Here is a 22,885-nt window from a genome sequence, read left to right as displayed (position 1 = left end):
TTTTGAATCAGCTCATTTTATCGATCTAAGAATGTCCTAAAACACACTGTGTTACATTTAAAAAAAGAGCCGATGATGTCATTAGTGTAATATGTATAATGAAATTTTATTGTAAAATGTAGAACAATAAATTTAAAAACCGCCGTGTTTTAGATTTTTTTAAAAAGGCTTTTCATTTAGGAAATATCGAATTTATTCCATACTTATGTTACACACTGTATGTTACTCTATAATCTTGTTATTTTAATTGCGCCGTATCATGCATTACAAACTACTTAGAAATATTATCGACAGTGTAAAATATATGGAGAGTTTAACAGTCTAACATCTCTTTACCCAGATTTTTTGCTTCTAATTTCTCACTTAAGGTCATATTTAAAAATTAAAACTGCATTTTTGTACATAGTTTTTAATGTTTTAAATTCGACAATAGATCAACTAAGATTAAATTAAATACGGTTTACAAATTATTTTTATTTATTCTAAAATCAACTTTTTGTTGTGGTTCGCGTTTTATATATTTTTTTGTTAATTGCCACAACATTATATCTCCTTATAATCTTTTATTTTCACTGCCCAATACATTGCTGATTATTCCCAAACGAAATACAAACTTTCTATTTTGTAATGTTAAACAGAGATCTATTTTGTATCTTCTAAAATTTAATGTTAAAAAATTTATTTATATACTATTTACAAAATGCAAATTTTGTATAGTGCCACTATAGTTAAACTAAACAATTACAAACGATACATTAAATATATGTTGTAAATTGAGCTGATATTCTAAACTTTTGACCTAGGAATAAATTACGTCGTATACAGCGCGGGGAAGGTATTCAGCAATGAACACTTGAATCTTTTCTTTGCGAGAGACTGGTGTGTATTTTGTCAACGGAAATGTGCGGATACAGGCGTCGTTTAGGGCTCGAAGAACTGGAAATAGGTCGACTTCCTGAAAATAAAAAATATAATTGTACAAAATGTCGACAATTATTAATAAAAAAATCATATATGTTATATATATATATATATATATATATATATATATATATATATATATATAAGATGGTGGTATTATTGACTGTTGATTTAAATATCAAGTGGTGATTCTTGGGGATGCAGTCAGTCTATTTGGCCCACAAGACAAAGAAAACTCTTTGGACTTACTGTCAAGCTTTCGAATCTATTTTAGTTCTTTTTCAAGACATCTGTTAACAAAGAAATATAAAAATTATCTAGTTATAATTTTTAATTGTCTTACTTACTAGTCGTGAGATTACAGTTTATGTTGACTTTATGAAACAAACCATTACACATATATTAAAAAAAATTTTTTTAAATAACTTTATTGTCATTATATATGTCATTGTCATCTTAGTTTGATTAATGGACATAATATGAATGAATATATAATTATTTTACGTGGAAAGCAAAACCAGTAACAATAGTTTTTATTATTAATAATTTAATTGTCGATAAAAAATAAATTAATTAAGTCAGTTTGGCTTAAGCACATAGGAATTTTTTAATGTTGGGATGTCGATAGAAAATGAGATTATGATGGTATTTATTGATATATTAATATGTAACAATAAATGTTACTTAATTTGCCAATATCTGATTTTCTATTTATACATTTTTTATTTTTCTGTATATGTGTCATTTCTAAAAATAACCGCTTCTGTTCATGTTTCTGAATCTCTAGAATTGAAGCTTGTGAAAAATTAAATGTGTGATTTAGATTGATAGAGTGTTCGGCTAATGCACAAGAATGTGATTTGTTTGTTTTTACATCACTTTTGTGAGAAATAATTCTGCTGTGTAATGTTCGAGAAGTTTCTCCTATATAAACTTCATCACAGTCTGAGCAAGGTATTGAAACACTGCTTTAGAACTTTCCATAGTTGTTAGAGGATCTTTAGTTTTAGTGTATAAATGTGCTATGGTTTTAACATTTCTAGTGGCAATTTTTATGTTTTCTAATACTTTAAATAATTTGAGAAGTTTTGGTGTTAAGAATGGAATATAAGGTAAAGATCCAAAAGTTTGTGGTGTTGTTGGTATTAAGATGTTAACTGTCAGGCTATTGTTTATTTCTTGGTGTGCCATTTATTGAGTAAGCCTACGGGATAAGAGTTTTCCATTTGTATGTTTTTTAGTATCTTTAAACTTTGTTCTCTATATTATGTTGGATGAGTTATTCTAGTTACTCTGCTGTTTAGCCCCAAAATTAAGTTTATTTTTATTTTTGTAGGATGTTCAGAATAGTAATTTATGAATCTATTGCTAAAAATTGGTTTTATTAATGGCCACTAGAAATGTTAAAACCATAGCACATTTATACACTAAAACTAAAGATCCTCTAACAACTATGGAAAGTTCTAAAGCAGTGTTTCAATACCTTGCTCAGACTGTGATAAAGTTTATATAGGAGAAACTTCTCGAACATTACACAGCAGAATTATTTCTCACCAAAGTGATGTAAAAACAAACAAATCACATGCTTGTGCATTAGCCGAACACTCTATTAATCTAAATCACACATTTAATTTTTCACAAGCTTCAATTCTAGAGAGGCAGAAACATGAACAGAAGCGGTTATTTTTAGAAATGACACATATTTATACAGAAAAATAAAAAATGTATAAATAGAAAATCAAATATTGACAAATTAAGTAACATTCACTGTTACATATTAACATATCAATAAATACCATCATAATCTCGTTTTCTATCGACATCCAAACATTAAAAAAAATGTGCTTAAGCCAAACTGACTGGATTAATTTATTTTTTATCGACAATTAAATTAATATAATATTAATAACTATTGTTACTGGTTTTGCTTTCCACGTAAAATAACTGTATATTTATTCATATATATCCATTAATCAAACCAACATGACAAAGACATATATAATGACAATATAGTTATTTTAACAAAAATTTTTTTAATATATGTGTAATGATTTGTTTCATAAAGTCAACATAAACTGTAATCTCACGACTAGTAAGTAAGACAATTAAAAATTATAGCTAGATAATTTTTATATTTCTTGGTTAACAGATGTCTTGAAAAAGAATTAAATATATTTGAAAGCTTGACAGTAAGTCATAGAGTTTTCTTTGCCTTGTGAGCCAAATAGACTGACTGCATCCTCAAGAATCACCACTTATATCAAGTACTGCACGGAGTGTAATATATATCTGTACCCTGGGATCAAAAATGGTCAACTCTATTTTTACAACAGTGGAGATAAACACGTATATGTGACAAACGCAATAGACTGACATTTCGTGATACATTATTATTTTCTTACTAATATATGAGTGTAAGAACAACATCGATTTTATCGTTTGAATACTTTAATGCAGACAAAATGCTACCAATAAATTGGATTTGGAAACAAAATGCCACTATAAACACTTAAACAGGTACAGATTCTGCAATTTTTTATACTATCGTAGTATGCCGTGATACTTTCAGATTTATTAATAGGAATATTAAATAAATGCAAACTATGCATGGTACATCTTCTTTAAGAACCTCTGTCAAAGTAGTGTTATTAATAATATTTAAATAAAATGCTAATTTTGTGTTTTCGACTTCTCTATCAATCCAGTCCACTCCATAGTGAAACTGAAACTCCAGTTGTTAGTCTTTTTGGTGTAAATAAAGATAATTTTACACATTTTTTAAAAGACTTCGAGCGTTGCTAATATCGGATTTATAAAACGCTTCGCCGGAGACCAATACAGATTTGCGAGAACGTGTAATAATAAATATTTTACATTTTGTTATTTGGAAATAAAAGTTTTGACGATCTTAATGATAAAGAGGAATGGAAACAGCATGATAAGCTATTTGCTATAAGAAAAATTTTTGATGGATGTGTTGAAAGATGCAAAGCCAGTTATGCTTTAAGTGAATTTGTGACAATTGATAAAATGCTTGAGCCATTTCGCAGCAAATGTGGATTTTGGCAGTATATACCGAATAAACCAGCAAAGTATAGAATCAAAATATAAGCGCTTGTTGATTCCACGTCATATTACACCTATAATCTAGAGGTGTATAATGGGACTCAACAGATGGGGCCCTATAACGTTAAGAATAGCGCCTCTTCAGTCGTTTTAAGATTAATTAAACCAATACCTGAACTGAAAAAAATGTAACTTTCGATAATTGGTTTACGTCAATACATTTAGCCTTGGATTTGCTAAAAAAAAAACACAACTAACTGCGACGGGCACAGTTCGCAAACATAAAAAGAGAAATTCTTGAGATTTTTACCGCAAAGTTGAAGGAGCGTAAGGTTACTTCTAGCATTTTTGGTTTCACCTAAGACATGACTATGGTATCCTACAAGCCCAAGAGAAACAAAATAGTTACATTATTGACAACAATGCATTACAAAGACGAGACTGATCCAGAAAGTGGCCATGCTTGCAAGCCAAAAATGATTAAATTTTACAATGCAACAAAGAGAGGTGTTGATACCGTTGAAGAACTAAAAGGAACTTACTCTATGTCACAAAAAATTTGCCGATGGCCTCTAACAATATTTTTGACTTTCTTGAATATATCTGGAATATACCAGTAACTATGAGAAATCATATAAAAGAAATATTGGACAACCCGGAGGTACATACGCAACATAGCCAGTATGACGTTCCAGGCAGATGTCATTTTTGTTCGTCGAAAAAGAACAGAAAAAAGAAGACCCTATGCATACAGTGTAAAAATATATATGTCGAGAACATACTTCCCAGCTTTGCACTGAATGCTATAAAAGCCAATAATAAATGAAAAATTGTAATGTAAGTTTAAAACAAAAGATTTTTGGTTTATATTTAAGTTTAACTTGTTTTTTTATTAATTAAAACCAAAACTATGTATATAAATTTAAAATTATTGGTCACTTAAACGATGTAGATACTATCGGAGCTAGCACACAACTGTACTTATTACATTGTTAGTACACAAAGTTTAGGTTTTTTTAAATATATTGTACCAAAAGACTAACCTAATTGGCCAAATACATATTTTTTGTTCATAGCTCTGTTTTAGAGTCGTTCTACAAACATTTATGGGTAACAGCAGGTTTGCAATTGTTGAGCAAATATTCCCAAACGTGACCCAATAGTTCGCAACTGAAAATGTGAATAATTCACACAAAGTCGATTGTATTTGCATTTATTTTCAGGTCAGGTTCTACATTAAACTTGTGCCGGTTTCTGTATTTGACTTGGTTTTGTTTTATTTATCAGTATATCCCGAAGTTGAAGTGCAAATAAAAGTACACGATAAATAACAAATTTCCATGCACTTTTATTATTTGTTTTCGAAATTGATAAATTGAATTGACATTCTTTTTTTTGCGTTATAGATAAATTAATGTTGTTTATATTTGATATTATTTAAATATTAGTCAATACTTTGTTATAAACTCCAGTTTATGCAAGACATTCATTAGGATATTTTTTAGACTATTTTGACTGAGTTTACCTTTATATTTATGAAATTTGAGCTTATAAAGATTACACATAATAACTAAAAGTCAACTCATTCTAATCGGTAGCAGCATTATTTTTGTTAAAAAGTGATATTGCAGTATAATACATGCATTTAAACCATTTTCTTCTTTATAATTGTACAGTCTCTCTCGAGAAACTATTTTTTTTATTCAACCATTTGATTTAAGTAATCCTTTTCGTGTTTGTTACATTTGAGTTAGAATGTGCCAATGTACGCTATTGGCCTTTTTTTCTTTTGGATTTTAGCGTTAAAAAACGAATACTATTCAATTTACTAAGAAAGTCCTATTTTTATGATTTTTTGATATAGAGCTGGAATGGAACATTTGGACCTTTTACAGACTTCTGCCTTTGCTCCAATCAACTCTAGAAAAAGTTTTCTTCTTGCTTTTAAACGATTCAGCGAATTTTTTTAAGTATGGAACCTAAAATCATATAATTTGCTGTTATAGTTAAAATGTCTCTACAAAAATATATTAGTTTCCCTTATGTATAAATCGTTACATTCAGTAATAAAACGACGGATTATTTTCTTTCTACAGACCACTAAGAACGAATTTCTGTCTTCCTTTGGTTATTTTTTAAAATAGTCACATCGGGTGTAAAGAAGATCCATTGTAGACCAGACAAGTAAAATTGTTTGTTTTAGTGTTCTAGATCCTATTCTAGAATATTTTATTGTTTCAGGGTTTTTTCGTTTTTGTGGTAACTTTTCATCCTTCATATAAGTTAATAGGTTTACGTTTTGGATGCTTCCAATTTCTTCTACATTATTTCCACATAAATAGTTTATGTTTATCCAATTCTGAAAATGGACTGGAAAAAATATGTAATAATAATATTTACTAACGAAAAGTAGATATTAGTCGCTGCTTTTTTTTAACAGAATTGTCAGTGTCTATAGTTTAAAGACACCTTTAAAATTAAGAACGAAGGTATTTAATGCATGCGACCTACCTGTTCTGACATATACCCAGACATGGACGTGTACCAAGAGCAACTTGGATAGAATAAAGAAAACTCAAAGAGCTATGAAAAGACAAATGTTGGACATATCGTTGAGAGATAAAAAGAGGATCGAGTGGATAAGATGCAAAACCGAAACAACAGACGCTGTCGAACATGCATTGAAATTAAAATGGAAATGGGCTGGGCATAACGAAAGATATCAGGATGGAAAATGGAATAAAAAGATTGGCCGCTGGAGACCATATACTGCAAAAAGGTCAAGAAGTCGACAGCAAATTAGATGAAAGGATGCCATTGAGCAAAGCGCAGGTCCAATGTCGAAAAGACAAACAGAAGACAGAGACAAATGGAGACAAATGAGAGAGGCCTTTAACACATGAATAGATTTTGGGCTATAGATAAATAGATAGATATTTTAAAGTACTGTGCACAAAAGAAATCCGGCCTAATGATTTTAAACCTCTAAATAAAAATCAGTGCAGACTAAGACCTATTAAGTTGGATGAGACTCCACAAAATATCCTTCATAGAACTGTTATATATATAATTATATTTATATATATAATTATATTTATATATATATATACATATATATATATATATATATATATATATATATATATATATATATATATATATATATATATATATATATATATATATTGTTATGATGTATTGTTTGTTTGAATGATGAGCAATGAGTATTTTTAATAATATAATATATAGGATTTTTATCGCGGTTCTCAAAGAATTAGTTTGTAAGTACTTTTTTAAATTATCTTTATTATATCTATTATGAAACACACATATATATCTAACCTATCCAATGTAAAATCTATCCGTTTAAAATAAACTATCTTTAAATTAAAATTCTTATGAAACTAATTAAATTCTATAGACAATGTAAAATTTAAACAAACTATCTTCAAAATTGAAATTGTTATGACACTAACTAAATTATATTAACAAAATTTTGTACCTTTCTGTCACTGAATGCCTAAATGAACTGTTTTCCACTATATAAATTATAATCACCACTCAAATGTCTTCTTCTCAGCTTCGGTTATCCTTGTTTTTGTGAAATTACTTTTTCCAATTATCAGCTTCCACCAATTTAAGATATTTTTCTTCACAGCATTTATAAACCACCAAGCAAAATAGCAAACAGCATTTATATTTATTCTTCTTTTCTATATACCAATATCCAATCACCAAATATATTATTTAATTTTAATATTCAATTAATACTTCTTCCATGATCCAATTATCATTTATACATAACATAATTTTTAATCTTCAATATTATTTTCTTTATACTGTTTCTTAATGTTGATTTAACTCACTATATTGAACAATTGTAACTGATTGACTGCCTCTAACTAATTTTCATACTAAAAAACTCATAACTGATTGACTAACTGAATGGACTTTCTTACTAAACTTTCTGACTGACTGACTCGAATCCAAATCACCGGGTATTTATATCTTTTTGGATGTTCCAGAATCATCTGGTAAGAAATCATGTTCCATTTGTTCTATTAAATACATGTCTGAATTTTCTGGAACAAACCATTTCGCAAACAAGGCCATCTCCGGTGATCTAGAGAATTCCATACTTTTCTATTAATAATTTTGTTGACATTTAGGCTTTTCAGATCAGAATATACAATTAAATCAGTAACTTAACATTCTAATTTAATAAACTACACATTTTATTATTATAACCCCACTTTATATTCGTAATCATTACTTAAACTGTCACTTGGAGAGTATGTATATCTGGTTGCCTAATTACATGGCTCACTTAAATATATTTACAACATTAAAATACAACTTTTTACAATTCTTATATGCTAATTTCTTAAAAATGCCCTCACATAAATAATTTTTATAAAATTCTCTAGTATATAACTTATAAAATAACCAAATACTTTTTATATCTAAAATTATCTAGTATATAACTTATAAATTATTTTCTTTAAACACCAATCATATCAATATATATATATATATATATATATATATATATATATATATATATATATATATATATATATATTAGCCCATAAATAAACTTTTTAAAAACTTTAAGTTTATATATTTAGTTTTTCCCTTTAACGGACACTTTATGCAGAACGACTACTCTCTGTTCAAAGGAGAGTTCTCCATACATATATAATTTGCAAAATACTTGGTCAAACACTAATTAAATATCCTTGCATACTGTACACAAACAAACCTTATTTCTATAATTCAAAATCGTAACTGTCAGCTCATTAGATAATTCAGTAGATGTGTAAATTGTCGACCTAAGCTAAATAAATGATAAATCTAACCTTGTCTAATTACGGTTTTTGTTAGGACGAAATCAGCATTACGGTTAGTTCATTTGACCCATTAGGGATTAAATACTACTGTAATTAGTAATGCAATTGATTTGCTTTAATCAAAAATACTTAGAATAACCGACATGAAATAAACACGTTTCAGCACATTGCCAAATATGAAAAAACCACAAACTGAAAACGTGTAACTCATGTAACATATCATAATCCCACAGAAACTTTTCCTACCAAACAAGGTTCGTACTTTGTTTACCATTTGGTGTCAAAATGTCGAACATTTTATCAGTTGTTGTTGATATGATTTTGTGATTTATTGTAGTTATGTCAATGTTATATGTATATGGACCGAGAGGTAATACATTGCAGTGCCGGTTTCTAAGTGAAAAAATAATGAAACCTCAATAAATTGGGTTAGAAAAAAAAATGTTATTTAGAAAATCTAATCTTTTTTTATATTTATTAAAATGAAGGTCAGGATCTAAACCAAATATTAACTAAGACCAAATACGGATATGCCTTTAAAGTCATATCATTATCATCATTGTTGCTATGGCCCGAGTTTAGCCTCGACCTTATTAATTCCTTTATTTGGTTCCATTATGTGTAGCTTGATGCCAGTTGACAACACCCATCATTTTGCCGTCCTCATCTACACCATCCCTTAATCTCAACCTTAGCCACCCTTTTTGGTTAGTTCCTTCGGGATTCGTCGATAAGATACATGATGCAGCGTAGCTCTTATTTGCTAATGTCCTGTCTACTACAGGCGTCTAATTTTTATTGCAGTGGCTATAAAAAGCCACCGTAGATGTTTAAATAACTTACACGTATCTCTAAAAACTTTAAGACAAAATTTTGAAGCAAATATTGAAAGTGATAACATTAAAAAAGTTTATAAATAAGTACATACGTTCCTCCTTGACGTCTAAAGTTTCCATTCCTCTACTCTACTTTACTTCAGAAACCCAACCAGACGTTATGTTTCTCTGACAAAAAATCTTCCGGAACTCTCTATTTTATTAAAGAATCGAATGATGGCTATCTACCCGATATTAACTGTAATAGTGTCGGAGCATCTTTACAGCAAGTTGAATTCACAGTGAATCATGTCAGACAACACTTAATTAAACTTCGCACAGCCGCTTCTTATAGTTTAAATAGTTTAACACCAAAACTGTTAAAAGGATGCGCAGGCACGCTTGCAATACCCTTAACGTTAATTATGCAAACTTTTTTCATCCCGAACTCCTTACACCCTAGTTGGAAATTAGCATCCGTCACCCCTATTTCTAAAAAAGGCAACAAACTCGACCCCAACAATTGTTGTCTGATTAGCTTGCTGCCAGTAGGCAAAGTCATGGAAGTCATTATTTCCGAGGAGATGACCAAATTGCTTCTCCAGGAACATGTTATTCCAACACAACATGTGAACATTTTATCTGCAAGCGTTATTCTATGGTTGATCTCTTTCAATATTACGTTATTAGTATTTAGTATGCTTTTTAGATAAGAAAGTTGTTAAACAACTTCAAAATTATATTCAATGACGTTAAACTTCTTCTTCTTTTTATGTACAAATGACTCTGTCTGGTGTTAGATGTGCCTTCAGTAAAGTGTCGTTTCATCGTTTTTGTGGTCTTCATAGTGATCGTCTTTATATAGGGAAACCGTCTATAGCCGTCTTTACTATTCAATTTGTCGGTATTCTGCTTATATGATCGATACATGCTACTCTTCCATTTCTTACTCAGTGCTTGATGTTCACCACTTTGCATCTACGTCGTATATCTTTACGTCTCTCTTAGGTGTGAAGTATTTCGGGATGATTTTTATTTTACATAACAATAGGCTATGGTCATTATACGTCCCATATTTCTAACTCTCTGACATCTCCCTGAGCCATGAGCTTAGTTTTATTTTTGTCGATGAATAGACCAATATGTCTTGTAGTGTGGGAAATGCAGCGCACATCTCTCTGGATTTATGAGTCGTGCTTGTGACAAATTCCACGTTTTCTGAGTGTGTTAGTAGTTGGGTAGATTGATTAAAAGTTGTACCTCAGTTATTTAGTTCTGTATTTCTATCGCTTTTTTAAGTGCAACGTTAATAAGAAACACGCCAGCGCATTCCTCTGTCTTAGTCCAATATTTGCACTGAAGTCTTCAGAGTAGGTATTTTGAATTTTTACTTCACATATGAAGTATATTCATAAATTTGAATTTGCAAGATGACTAATACAGACATGTATTTATTGCAAAAAAAACCGAAACAAATAAAGCAATTAAATATATACCTAAAGAGCCTGGAAAATACAAAGAAACACTAAGACATAGTAACACACCAAACATTACTGGCGATCCCAATCAAACATGGAAACTTACAAAGACGTGGATTATAGACGAAATAAATATTAAAAACCCAAAGAAACTCCAAGGAAAGAAAAACACTGGATGACTGATGAGACACTGAACCTAGTAGAAGAACGAAGAAAAATTAGAAACAATGCTTCAAATCCAACAGAAACTGAAAACAAGAAAGCAAATGTAAACAGACGCATAAAATCATCAAGTAGAAGAGACAAAAATAATTATATTAAAGAAATATGCAAACAACTACAAGAACACGCCAGTCAAGAATCTATAGAACTGTTTGCCAAAGTAAAATACTTAACTAAAGAGTTCAAACCACAAACGCAGATAATTAAAGATAACTTGGGAACGATCATCATCAATCCAGAGGGCATAGCAGCAACATGGAAACAATATTGTAAAATGTTGTTTCATAGTGACCATGAAGACGTGAATCCAGAAAAAATAAATGACGAAAAGGAACCACATATTTTAAAATCAGAAATAGAAACCACAATACAAAAATTAAAAACTGGAAAATCTCAAGGAGAAGGCGGAATCACGGCAAAAACACTTAAAGAAATGGGAGACATAGGAATTAAAGTAATGTTCAAACTTTGTAATGAAATGTAGAACACAGGACAATGGCCAGATGATTGGTGTAAGCTCACTTTCATACCCATTTATAAGAAAGGCTCACCAACTGATAGTAATAACTACCGCACTATAGCCCTGATCTCCCACGCAAGTAAAGTTATGTTAACTATAATTAACGAGAGATAAAAATCAATACTTCTACCACAGATCCCACAAAAACAATGTGGATTTATCCCTGGAAGAGGCACATGAGAACAAATTCTCAATCTCAGACAAATTATAGAAAAATCTAGAGAATTTAATCTAGAAACATATTTGTGCTTCGTCGACTACTAGAAAGCGTTCGATAATGTAAAGTACCATAAAATGTGGGGAATATTGAAAAAAATGGGTACCCCCGAACATCTAATATACCTACTGAAACAACTGTATATCAACAACACAGCAAACGTAAGAGTCAACAACATATACTACGATAATTTTAAACTAGAAGCCAGTGTTCGTCAAGGATGTATTATCTCTCCCACGTTTTTCAATATATATATATATATATATATATATATATATATATATATATATATATATATATATATATATATATATAGCGAACACATCATGCGCATTGTATTTGAAAAATCATCAATCCCCGCTATGCTGACGATACTTTAGTACTAGCATCATCAACAAATGACCTCGAATACATCATGAACAGACTAGATATTATTAGTCGTGAATATGGACTTAAAATTAATGTACAAGACCAAGGTAATGATAATCGATCGAATTAGAAATAACCAGCCGGAAATACGAAACGTAGCGGGGTTTGAAGTGGTAATCCCTTTCAATAACTTAGGTTGTGTTATCTCAAATAAATGTGGATGCGAAGAAGAGATACGTAGACGCCTTACAATAGCCAGATCAGCAACGGTCAAACTTTCTAAAATCTGGAAAGATAAGGACATAACCAGGAACACGAAACTGCGCCTAGTACGGACGCTTATCTTTCCTATCGCTACCTATGCGTCAGAAACTTTGACCATTAAAAAGTCAGACTCACGACGTATAATGGCCTTTGAAATGTGGGTATATCGTAAAATGATGCGCATACTAGGGATGGCGGTATTTGACAAAACACCGGTTTTCGGTTATACCGGTTTTTCTTGCTTACGGTTTAACCTGGCGGTTATAACCGTCCAAAAAAAACCGGTTTTTCCACAAACCGGTGTTCGGTTTTTTTAATCCAATAGGTTACAAGTCTGCACTTTCAGTTTGCTTCTGTATTTATAAAATAAAATAAAATTTGAATTATAGTTTTGTTTGGAATAATTACTTGAGAATAATAATTATGATTGGGATCCAAAATAATACCTAACCTAATCCTAATCACCGTAAAAACCTAATAACCGGTTTTTACTTTAAAAATATAAAACTGATTATAACCGGGACAAAAAATCAACCGATAAAACCGGTTATTGCGAAGTAAAAAAACCGGTTTTCGGTTAAAACCGGTAGATTTTTCCCATCCCTAGCGCATACCCTGGACAGAACATCTCACAAATGTCTCAATATTGACAGAAGTCGACATCAATACTAGGCTTACCACAATCATCAACCAAAATATATTGAGGTACTTTGGACACATTACCAGACGAATGGAAGGGAAGGAGAGGTTGGTGGTTGAAGGCAAGGTAGATGGTAAAAGAACCTGAGGAAGATCGCCACTCCGATGGTCAGGCCAAATAAAGTACGCTACCGGCTACTCTCTGTCTGAGGCAGCACACCGCGCCCAGGAGAGGGAATAATGTATAGCAACCATTCGTCAAATACAATAACGTCACCACATCCTTACGAAGGATAAAGGATAGAGGAGGAACAAATAGGTGTTTGTTTTGATCGTTAAGTGCAATGTTTGTTCTTTTTTGCAATAGTAACAACAAATACATTGTTGCTGGTTCTAAAACTATAATAGATTAATAATTTTATATTTCTTTTAGTCTAAAAATGGTTTAAAAATCCTGTCTTATAAAATATAATAATTGTGTAATTATTTGCTTAGTTGATGTCATAATTTTTTCCTAGTTCCATATAATATAGTAGGTAGTTCCCTTTATACGATAACAAAAAATATAAATTCTTATTTTATGTCATGGGATAAAATTTTATGCAATATTTTCTAGTTTACTTAACTCCTTAAAACGACTCTGAAATGGCTGTATAATTCATTCCCTTATCCAATATGCCTTTTTATCTGACAGTAATTGTCTCTACGGGTACAATATTCCTTTCGTCTTTTTAAATGAAAAGCATTTATATTGTATTAAATGCTGCATAAAACTTTTATTAATTTTTTAAAAGTCTTTAGGGTTTTAAGCTATTTTTTATAAATATTAACTTTTATTATTAACCTAATTTCTTGATAATATTTTAAAACTAAGAATTTATCCTTAGTCATAACTTATGCAGTCATTGTCAATATATTTTTGCTGAACTTTTGATTATTATATCTACAATCACATACACAGAGAGCACACTGTTCAAAAGTGGGGGGGACCAAGAGGGGTGGTTTTCATGCTGTTGGAGAAAGTAAACAAAGGTTGTAAATTTTCAACCAATATCAGACCAAATATGTTGCTTGAGAGTAAGAGGAAAGTAAAGGAAGATAAGTATCATTAATGTACATGCGTCCACTGAAGATAAAGACTTAGAAACCAAAACAGAGTTCTACGAGATAATCAGTGGTGTAGTGAAAGCGAAAGTCGGAAAAGAGGAAATATATAGAAGAATAATGGGGGACAAAATTAAACTTCCATCACATTGTTCAATATACACTGCTGAAGCGGTAACAATCGAAAAAGCATTAGGTTGGTTAGATTTACACAATTTAAATAAAGCGGTAATATTATCAGATTCATTATTATTCATTAAAGGATTAAACTCAGATATGACTAAATATAAAAGAAAGAATATTCTTTGTGCTATTAAAGATAAAACATATAGTAAAGATATTACAGTTATTTGGGTTAAACGTCACATTGGTATCGAGGGAAATGAACTGGTTGACTAGCTTGCTAAAGATGCGACCCATGTTGGACTCTATATTCCCATATTTACATTGGAGGACTTACAACAACATTATTATAACAAAATTTTTATAAATTGGAAAGAAAAATGGAAAAACATAGCAACGAATTCAAATAATCAATATTATACTATCCACCCTACCTTACCACAAGATGTTGCCTATATTTTCAAATATGCAATGCCAAAGAAGTTGACAGCCACAATAACACGACTGAAAACTAATCACGGTGCATTCCCAGCTCACTTGGCTAAGTTAAATATTATTCCTTCTGGGGTATGCTCATGCGATAATATATCACAATGTGACATCAACCATATTCTTTTTAAGTGCGATAAACATAGGTAAGAAACAGATCAGCTATATTCAAAACTATCAGAACTTAAAATTCAGACTCCCATAAACATCACCCATTTACTCTCCTTAAATAGTAGAGAAGTATACGAACTAATATGTAACTTTTTATTTAAAGTTGGTTACATTATTTAAAAACTAATATCTTACACTACAATTCTGTGGCTACAGGACTAGTTTCCAAGCCAACTCACCAAACACACACACACAATAATGGGGGACGTTATTCTTCTATAAGGAATCAAATGAAAACGGGAAAAAGTTAATAAAATTTGCTACAGAGAACAAAATGAAGATAGCTAGCACAAGGTTTGATTACAAAGACATTCATAAGGTAATATGAACTTCTCCCGATAAAAAAATAAAAAGTCAGATAGGTCATGTCCTAATTGAAAGCAAACATGGTAAGGCAATAATCGATTGCAGGAGTTACAGAGGGGCAGAATCCAACAGTGACCTTCTTCTCATTGCGCCGTATCCTTTCGAAGGTTGGCGATCCAAATGGCAATTGTAGTTTTGGAAACTGCTGCGCGAAAGATCTCTGCGGATGAGCGGTCGAACCATCTCCTCAGGTCTTTCAGCCACGAGTTCTGGCGTCTTCCTACTGATCTTTTGCCCTGTACTTTTCCTTCCAGTATAACTTGAAGTAATTCATATCTTTCGCCTCTCAGCACATGACCCAAGTATTGCATTTTCCTCTCTTTGATTATTCTTAGTAATTCTTTTTGTTTACACATGCGACGAAGTACCTCAACATTAGTAACTCTTTGTACCCATGGAATCCTCAACATTCGTCTGTATATATACATCTCAAAGGCATCTATTCTTTTTTCTATTTCAGAGTCCATTGTCCAACTTTCACAGCCATACAGAAAAACAGAAAAAACGTAACATCTGATCATTCGGATTCTAAGCTGTAGACTAAGGTCTGATCTTGTAAAAAATGTATTAATGCTCATGAATGTTTTCCTTGCTTGTTCGATTCTTGACAGGATTTCTTTTTTTGGATTACACTGACTATTGATATTTGTTTCCAAATATTTTATGGAATTTACCTGTTCTATTATTTGACCCTTGGCATACACCTGTACGTTTATTGGTGTCTTTGAAAATACTAAAGTTTTAGTTTTGGAAACGTTTAGATGTAAACCGAACATTTCGCTGTGGTGAACTACCGCATTTATTATATTTTGTAGTTCTTGTGCGTTGCTTGCTATTAAGACGGTATCATCAGCATATCTGATGTTGTCTATGCTGATTCCGTTAATCTTAATTCCGCCTTGGACCTCGTCTAATGCTTCTCTGAATATAGACTCCGAATACAAATTAAAGAGTAGCGGTGATAAGACGCAACCCTGTCTCACTCCTCGTCGGATTTGTATGTCTTCGGATGTTGTGTGCTCTATTTCAATTGTTGCCGTTTGGTGCCACTATAGTTCTGAGATAATTCGCAAGTCTTGTTCGTCAACTCCAGTTGTTCTCAGAATTTCAATCATCTTTTGATGGTTAACGCAGTCAAATGCTTTTCGATAGTCAATAAAACATGCATATACATCCACATTCATGTCTCTGCATCGTTGCGTTAAAACATTTAAAGCAAAAAGAGCCTCTCGTGTTCCCAATCCGTTTCGAAATCCGAATTGAGTGTCACTCATCTGGAACAGTGACCATACACTAATAATAGCAAAACTAAAACAAGAACTACCAATAATACCAAAATCTGTTAGAGATAGACTAATTTACCAATTAGAGCGCCTTCAAGAGAAGCAAGTTGTAAACAGACTAGAGGAAGAAATAAAGAAAAAACTAGAAAATCCAGTCAAACAGAATATAAATAAGGAGTGGCAGACCATACAGACAGCCATGTCGGAAGCAGCGGAAACGTGTATAGGAAGAGAGCATATAAAGAGACGGTAAGATTGGTTCTATAAAGAATATAGGAATTTTTTGGCAAGAAGAAACAGGAAAGAGAAATAAAAATAATTTGCAGAAAAACGAAAAGGGAATAGCTAGAGAAGCAATTAAAAAACATAGAAGGAGCTTACATAATCAAAGAGGTAAATAATTTCTACCAAGAAGTTAAGAAATCCAGAGAAACTACAAAGAATAATTTCCAGTATTGCAGAAACAAAGAAGGCTTACTTCTAGGTGAAACAACAGAAAAATTGAACAGATGGGCGATATATTCCAAAGATCTATTAAATACAGACCAACAAGAGCAACTTGAGGAAAATAAGAATTCGCAAGAAAAGAAGAAGGGACGTGCGAGGAACCAACTTTGAATGAAGTCAAAGAAATACTAAGATACCTAAAAAATAACAAAAGTGCAGGAAAAAGTGGTATCCCAGCTGACATTTTTAAGGAAGGTGGCGAAAGATTGAAGGAAAGGATATGTCACTTGACACTAATAATTTGGCAAAAGAAAGAAATGACGAAACAATGGAATAGCGCTCTTATTTGTCCTATATAGGGGTATAGAACTATTAAAAGTAGGCTGTAACATACTTGCATAAATTATTAGATAAAGATTAATAAAATATGATAACAAAGTGATTGCAGAATACCAGGGAGGTTTTAGATCAGGAAGAACAACTACTGATCAAATAAGTATGTTCAAATTAATACAAAATAATAGTTACGAACAAAACTTAGGACATTTTAAACAATCATATCATATAAATCAAACGATGCTATATGAGGCCATGAGAACATTAGAAATGCCAGAAAAGCTTATAAGGCTAGTAGTGAGAATAACGCGTAGGAACATGGAACACATGAACAGGGTAATAATGGAAGGAAGCTTTTCAAGATAGTTCACAGTGAATAGACGTTTAACACAAAGGAGGCCCCCTTGTTTTCGCTATCAACGAATTTATTCAACTTAGTATTGGAACAAATCGTAAGAAGATCAAATTATGAGCACAAACAGGACTATTTTTAATAGAAGGAAACAGTGCATAGCATATATATACAAATATATCAAAATGAAAGGAGCAGAGACTGTCTATAGTTTTGAAAAAGTGTCAGAATTTAAATACTTAGGAATATCCATAACGAACATGGGAAAAGAAGAAAAAGAGATAGACAAAAGATTATTCAAGGGAAGCAGAGCGATGGGGTCACTAAATTCATTACTGAAGGCAAAAAATGTGTCAAGAACAGCCAAACTGCGAGTATACGAGACAGTAATCAGACCCATAGTGATGTATGCAAATGAAACGTGGATAATGAACCAGCAGGAAGAAAAGAAAGCAATGAAAAACCAGCAATTATGGCAAAAATAGAGTCCAAAGAGCTAGATGGCTTGGTTACATTATACGAATGCCAGAGAATCGAAATGTTAAAACAATACTGAAGGAGGGAGAAATGTGGAAAAAAGAAGAGGACGTATATATATATATATATATATATATATATATATACAAAAACCAAATGGATGTTAGTAAGCAAAACCCAACAACCACCACAGCAACTGATATTAGACGATGAAAGAATTGAACACGTGGATTCGTACATCTACTTGGGAACAACAGTTAACTCAAATTGGGATCAAGCGAAGGAAATACGTATAAGGGTAGAAAAGGCAAGAGCATCGTTCACTAGCATGAAGCAAATTTTCACCTCTAAAAGCCTCACCCTACCTCTCAAAATTCGACTTCTAAAATGTTATGTATTCCCGGTTTTGTTATATGGAATGGAGGCGTGGACAATGACCGCAACATTGATGAAAAAAGTAGAGGCCCTCGAAATGTGGGCTTACCGACGTATATTACGTATATCCTGGACTGAGCACGTGACCAACGAAGAGGTACTACGCCGGATAGGTAAAGAGAGAGAGGTAGGAATAAGTATAAAGAAAAGAAAGTTGGAATACTTGGGTCACGTTATGAGACACAATAAATATAGAGTACTACAACTGATCGTCCAAGGGAAAATAGACAGCAGAAGGGGTCCAGGGAGGAGAAGACACTCGTGGCTCCAAAACTTGCGGCAATGGTTCGGATTGTCATCTGCTGAACTATTCAGATCTGCCGCAAACAAAGACAGAATAGCCATGTTGATTGCCAACGTTCGGAACGGACAAGGCACATGAAGAAGAAGATATATATATATATATATATATATATATATATATATATATATATATATATATATATATATATATATATATATATATATATATATAAAAGGTGAAAGAAATAATAAGTTAGACTTACTCACAATCAATTTAATTTAACTAATCGGACGACCGGTTTCGCTTTCTATAATATGCAAAGCATCATCAGGTCACGATACAAAGTTAAAATGCTGAAAACAATAATCCCATATTAGGGTGTTGTCTAATAAAGATAAAAAACATAGGTAGGTGATATAAATTATATAAATTACAGTAATTATGCCAATATTGGCATAATTTACTTAAGCATAAAAATTTACTTTTTTTTCCTTTATGCTGTATCCCTATGATGCCATTTTTGCATTTATTGTGTTATTGTCTTTTGTAACGGTTTTCTGGAAGAGTTTGTCTGCTTTCGATTTTTACATGGAGATTTGCCTATATAAAATCGCTGTCTACCTGCTACAGTCTCTGGTTTAGTGATCTATTTTCCATATATTGATTTTAGATAGCACCACTACAAACTATTTAAATTAAAACGATTTAGTTTCAACGTAAGAGTAAAATAAACTTTAGAGATAAAGTATAATTGATGTGGATTTTCGTAGTGTACGTAAAATAGAGTTCTCGAAATAGGATAAATGTTTTAACTACTTTTGGACCCAAAAAAGAAAGCTTTTCAAAACTTTTAAATTAACTTTAAAATTGGTTTAAACTTAAAATTATATGTTAAAATTATATTATAAAATTAAAATTAAAAGTGTTTTGTTATTTGGAATTTCGACATAATTTATAAAGTAATTTTTAAATTTATTTTAACTAAAATTAGATGGATAAAAATATGCTTAATTGCTGGTAAATTTATTTTAAAAAATAAAAAAATAGAATATACTGCTAAAGATAAATATTAATACTATATATGATTTTTAGTCTATTTTATCTTTGGGTTGTATATTTTTTTTATTAAAGATGCATTTTAAATTTATATACGTCATACAGAGAGAGTCACAAGAATGATACCCAAACGTATGCTTTTGTACTGTTTTTCGATATTTGGATTACATAATAGATTTAGGTATACTAAATTTTGTTTAGATATCCAACTTTTATAGGGCTGCCAAAAATTTTTACCGAAAACATAAAAGACTAATTACTTAACGTTTGAAGCCATTGCAATACAAAACTAATATGAATCAAATTTTGGCGCATGAGAATTAAAAATTGACGTAGAATTTTGCAATTTATTAAAATAATTTAAATATGAATAAATATAACCAAAGAAAAACCGTACATTATGTAAAAACACACACACATATATATATATATATATATATATATATATATATATATATATATATATATATATATATATATATATATATTTATAATAACTATGTTGAACGAAAAGTTGGTGATGCAAATCAGGACAAGAAAATTTCTTGCTTATTTTTATTTGTTAGTTTTTTATACACCAAAATGTAAAGTCCAAGATGTAGTAGTATTTATCATCATCATCCAGCCTTCTGCGTCCAATGTTAAACATAGGCGGCCCATAATTTATTTTAGTTTTGTCGGTCTTGAGCTTTCTGCAGCCAATTCTCAGATACATTTTTAATGTCACCTGTCCATCGTAAAGGTAGTCTACCTCTTCTTCTTTTGTTTACTTGTAACCTAACCCAACCTCACCTAACCTAACCTTACTGTAATTTTTTGGGTCTACCCTCCGTTATTTATTTTGGCCACATGATCAACCCAGTTGCACTTCAGCTTTTGTGTGCACTCTATGACATCTGCGACGCCTGTACTTCTTATTTATTCGGTTTTAACTTCATCCTTGAGAGTCACTTCAACTAACTACCGTTACATTATTTTTTGTGCAACTGTAAGGTAGGTTGCTGTGGCTTGGACTAAAGAAAGTGTTTTGGCGCCGTCAAGTCATGACTGGAAGCACATATTGGTCGAACGTCTACTTTTTTTTAAATAATTTGACATGCTGCTCTTAAAGATGTCTGATAGAGCTTCATATCTGGCACATGTCCAAGTTATTCTTCTTTGCAATTCATCGGTTTGAGAGAAAAGTAACCGCTTGGTACCAGATTTGTCATATATTGTGTCTTTTTAAAACAAATCAATTTTACGTTTTTTGTCTTTTACGTTCAAACCAATTGCCTTACAGGCGGAATATAAGCCACTAAGCATAGATCCAATCACATTTAAGTGATAAGATAGTAATCTGTTATCAGAACAATGTCGTCCGTAAATCGTAGGTGGAAGACCATTTCGCCGTCGACATTGATTCTTTTGGAGTTCTACTACAATTGCCTGAAAGCATGTTTCAGAACTGCCATAAAGAGTTTTTTGTTCGGTTTGTTTTTTGGAACTTCAATTTGGATGTCAATTTGTTATACTCCTTAGTTATCCATAACATAAAAGCCGAAATAGGTAATAATTACTTTTACATAATATGTGTGAACGAGCCCACTGACTCATTAGGAAGATACATTTTGCACTTATTGATTGGTGTACATAGCGATGAAACCTTTCCAATATCTTATTTAATTTCCTGTAAGCAAGTGGAAAAAACCAACGCTCTAACAATATCACGGTTTCTACAAGAAGCATTATCAAACTTTTTTCTTCCTGCTGCTGTGCGTAATGGTGAATATGGCTGTGGGATATATGGTGAAAGCAGGACAAAATTTAAAATATTTTATTCAAACTTAATACATGTTACTTGTTTAGCGCATGGAATAAACAGAGTTGCGAAGGAAGCAAGAAACAAATTTCCACTAGTTAACAGTTTAATAGCAAGCTTCAAAAAGGTATTCCCGAAAACACCTGTAAGAATACAATGTTACAGAGATATGCTTCCTGCTATTCCATTGCCATTGCAACCCATTTTAACACGTTGGGGAACATGGTTGGAAGCAGCTAATTTCCATGCTGATCGTTTTGTTAATTTAAAAAAAAATAATTAACATTTAAAACGTATTATTGGTGCTTATCTTTATTGGAAGCTAAGCAAGCCTTCCAAAATAACATCCTCCAACAGCAACTGTTGTTCATAAAATTAAATTATAGTTTTGTCCAGAAACCTATAACTCAATTAGAATCCTCAAAATTATCATTGTTAGAGAGTACAGTTTCAATAAAAGAATTTGAATCATTGTGTCAAAACGTTAAAGGTACTATTGGAAAGGAAATTTTTCAAAAATTTAAAGTAACCATGGAAAAAAATAGTGATTACCAGGTTCTTTCTGAAATGGTTCAAGTACTAACTGCGACATTTTCTCAACCACTTAATTTAGAACCATCTATTATAGTAAATTTGAAAAATGCCCCAGTTACATCAGTTGATGTCGAAAGAAGTTTCTCTATTTACTAATATATGTATTCAGATAGAAGCCATAAGTTTTTATTAGAAAATTTTGAACATCATTTGATAATCTATTGTTACCACAATTCAAAATAGTATTTATATGTTAAAATAATTGTATATGATATGTATTTATAATATTGTAAGTCATCTATGTAC

General features: G+C 31.3%; 1 protein-coding gene across 1 annotated transcript in view; it reads right to left on the bottom strand.

The window, feature by feature from the left end:
* Positions 1-393: 393 nt before the first annotated feature.
* LOC140443776 (D-beta-hydroxybutyrate dehydrogenase, mitochondrial) overlaps positions 394-22,885 on the bottom strand; it is a 220,077-nt gene continuing 197,585 nt past the window's right edge. Inside the window, exon 6 of the mRNA XM_072535215.1 lies at positions 394-955. Within this exon, the coding sequence (XP_072391316.1) occupies positions 800-955 (156 nt within the window). The 3' untranslated portion in view covers positions 394-799. The remainder of the gene's footprint in view (positions 956-22,885) is intronic.

This window comes from Diabrotica undecimpunctata, chromosome 6 (assembly GCF_040954645.1).
Source record: "Diabrotica undecimpunctata isolate CICGRU chromosome 6, icDiaUnde3, whole genome shotgun sequence".
Taxonomy (NCBI): domain Eukaryota; kingdom Metazoa; phylum Arthropoda; class Insecta; order Coleoptera; family Chrysomelidae; genus Diabrotica; species Diabrotica undecimpunctata.
The sequence above is the reverse complement of the archived record's forward strand: the minus strand, read 5'-3'. Positions and strand labels throughout refer to the sequence as shown.